The sequence below is a fragment of the Diadema antillarum genome, unplaced genomic scaffold, assembly GCF_040938485.1.
Source record: "Diadema antillarum isolate AM-2024a unplaced genomic scaffold, OU_Dant_1.0 seq00000083_RagTag, whole genome shotgun sequence".
NCBI classification, from domain to species: Eukaryota; Metazoa; Echinodermata; class Echinoidea; order Diadematoida; family Diadematidae; genus Diadema; species Diadema antillarum.
The window spans coordinates 331999-334054 of NW_027271176.1; the positions used below are offsets into that span (position 1 = coordinate 331999).

At 45.8% G+C, this 2056-nt stretch overlaps 1 protein-coding gene across 1 annotated transcript; it reads right to left on the bottom strand.

Moving 5' to 3' along the window:
* Positions 1–507: 507 nt before the first annotated feature.
* On the bottom strand, positions 508–1569 carry LOC139726441 (uncharacterized). Its single transcript, XM_071637398.1, has one exon. The coding sequence runs from the start codon at positions 1567–1569 to the stop codon at positions 508–510; it is 1062 nt and encodes a 353-aa protein (XP_071493499.1).
* Between the last annotated feature and the right edge of the window lie 487 nt (positions 1570–2056).

A 2056-nucleotide genomic window follows, 5' to 3' on the forward strand; every position in this document is an offset into this window, starting at 1 on the left:
TTGAATATTTTTCACCATAATGAAGGCTTACGCGGTTACTCTCTAATGTTTGCCCAGCAAAGTGAAAATGGAGCCACTCACATTTGGGCAAAAATACATCTCCACGAAAGAAGTTATGCGATCATTCACTTTCACACTTGAGCCAACAATTCATGCCACGAGTATTCAATTCCGTCAAGAACACCGTTTTCCTCCAGTTCTTGATTTCTGCTTCAACCTTGCTTCTAAATGCATACGGTACTGGTCTGGCCTTGCAGTACACAGGTTGCGCATCTTGGCGGACACGAATATGTGCCTCCTCACCGACGATGCCCTCATAGCTGTCCTCGAATAAAGCACTGAATCGCTGCAGCACATCGTTTGATGGAGATGTGGTGTGAAACACGCTGTTCCAATCCAGCTGTAGCTCAGCAAGCCAATCACGACCCATCAGTGTCGGCTTGTTTGTGTAGTTCGCAACGATAATTGGCAGATTGATGGATGACCCCTTGTACTGAACATGACATCTCATTTGGCACAAATCTCGAGGAGTTCACCAGAGTATGTCCGTAACTCAGTTACACACGTTGTGAGAGGAACATGACTGAACTGCGCTTGGTACAGTTCTACACTCATAATGGACCGGTCAGCGGCAGTGTCGATCTGCATCTCAATCGGTTTACTATTCAACGACACAGTAGTATGAAATCGAGGTGTTTCAGTCGCAGCATAAACACAGTAGATACCCGACTCGGCACTTAGGCTGGCATTGCTGGCTTCAAGACCATGCACGGCACCTTTACGCTGTTGCTCACCAGGCTTTTGCTGTTTCGGCTGTTGACACGCTGATGCAATGTGTCCAACTTTCTGGCAGTTGTAACACTTAGCATTCTTAAAAGAACACATACTCGCTGGATGATTTCCCTTACACCTGTAACAACTCTGTTCAGTCTTGTTGCTTGCCTTGTTGCTAGCTTTCTTCAGTTTGAAACTGGAACGTGAAGACTGAGCATGATGTACAGCTGCAACTGGATGCAGCTCCTTTGTCTGGATGGATGCCATCTCCATCGATAAAGCTACCTTACACGCCTCCCCAAACGATAGCTTAGGCGTGCTGAGAAGCCTTGACTGAATACGTTCATCCAAGAGTCCACAAACAAAACGATCCCGAAGCGCTCGCTCGAGAAACTCTCCGAAGTTACAGTGCAGTGACAAATTCTTCAATGCAACGATGAAATCTGACACAGTCTCACCTTGTTTTTGTTTGCAGGTGCCAAACTTGAAACTTTCTGCGATTTCCAGTGGCTTGGGGTTAAAATGTTCTTGGAGTCTGGAGATGATCGTCTCAAATGGCGCATCTTTTGGCTTAACTGGCGCCAAAAGATTGGTGAGGATACCATAATGCTCCGGTCCAATCTCTGTTAGCAGGATCGCCTTTTTCCTGTTTGAAACTGCCGGATCTGTAGCAGGACTACCAGTTTCTATTATGTTGTTGGCTATGAAGAACATGTCCATCCGCTCAATGTAGGATGTGAACGGCTCTCTCGTCCTGTCAAACTGGCCTAGTCTGCCGATAATGGGAGTCTCCATTTTGGGCGCTAGTGTACTTTCGCACTGCAAAGCTGTATGCCACCAGTTCTAAAGGATCCCCTTCTGCAGGCAATTTTGTTCCATTGTTTCCAGTTTTCAGCTTATCTGGAACTTCTAAAGTCCCCTGAAGTTCTGGCACTTTTCTCAACATCCTCGTCGCCAATTTGTAATGTCTTTAGGGTAGACATTAAAGAAGACATGACACAAGTTGTCTGCAGTTCACATGTGTGTCCCTGGTTTATTTGCACACTAGTCTTGTAACCAGTCGTTTTGACATGACATGAATATACACCATTGTGTTACATGTAATTGTGATGTATACACAACACCTAACAATTCGAATTTAAAACTGGAGTAATCTGGGTAACTTCGCTCGGCAGGTCGGAGGCTCCTGCTAGCAAATACAAGAGGGTGTAGTTTCCCATCTGCTCCATACTGTGAGAGACCAGCACCAAGCCCCTTCAATGATGTATCGATCTCCACCACA

Coding starts and splice junctions, on each gene's coding strand:
- LOC139726441 (XM_071637398.1), bottom strand. CDS start 1,569: ATGGAGACTCCCATTATCGGCAGACTAGGCCAGTTTGACAGGACGAGA.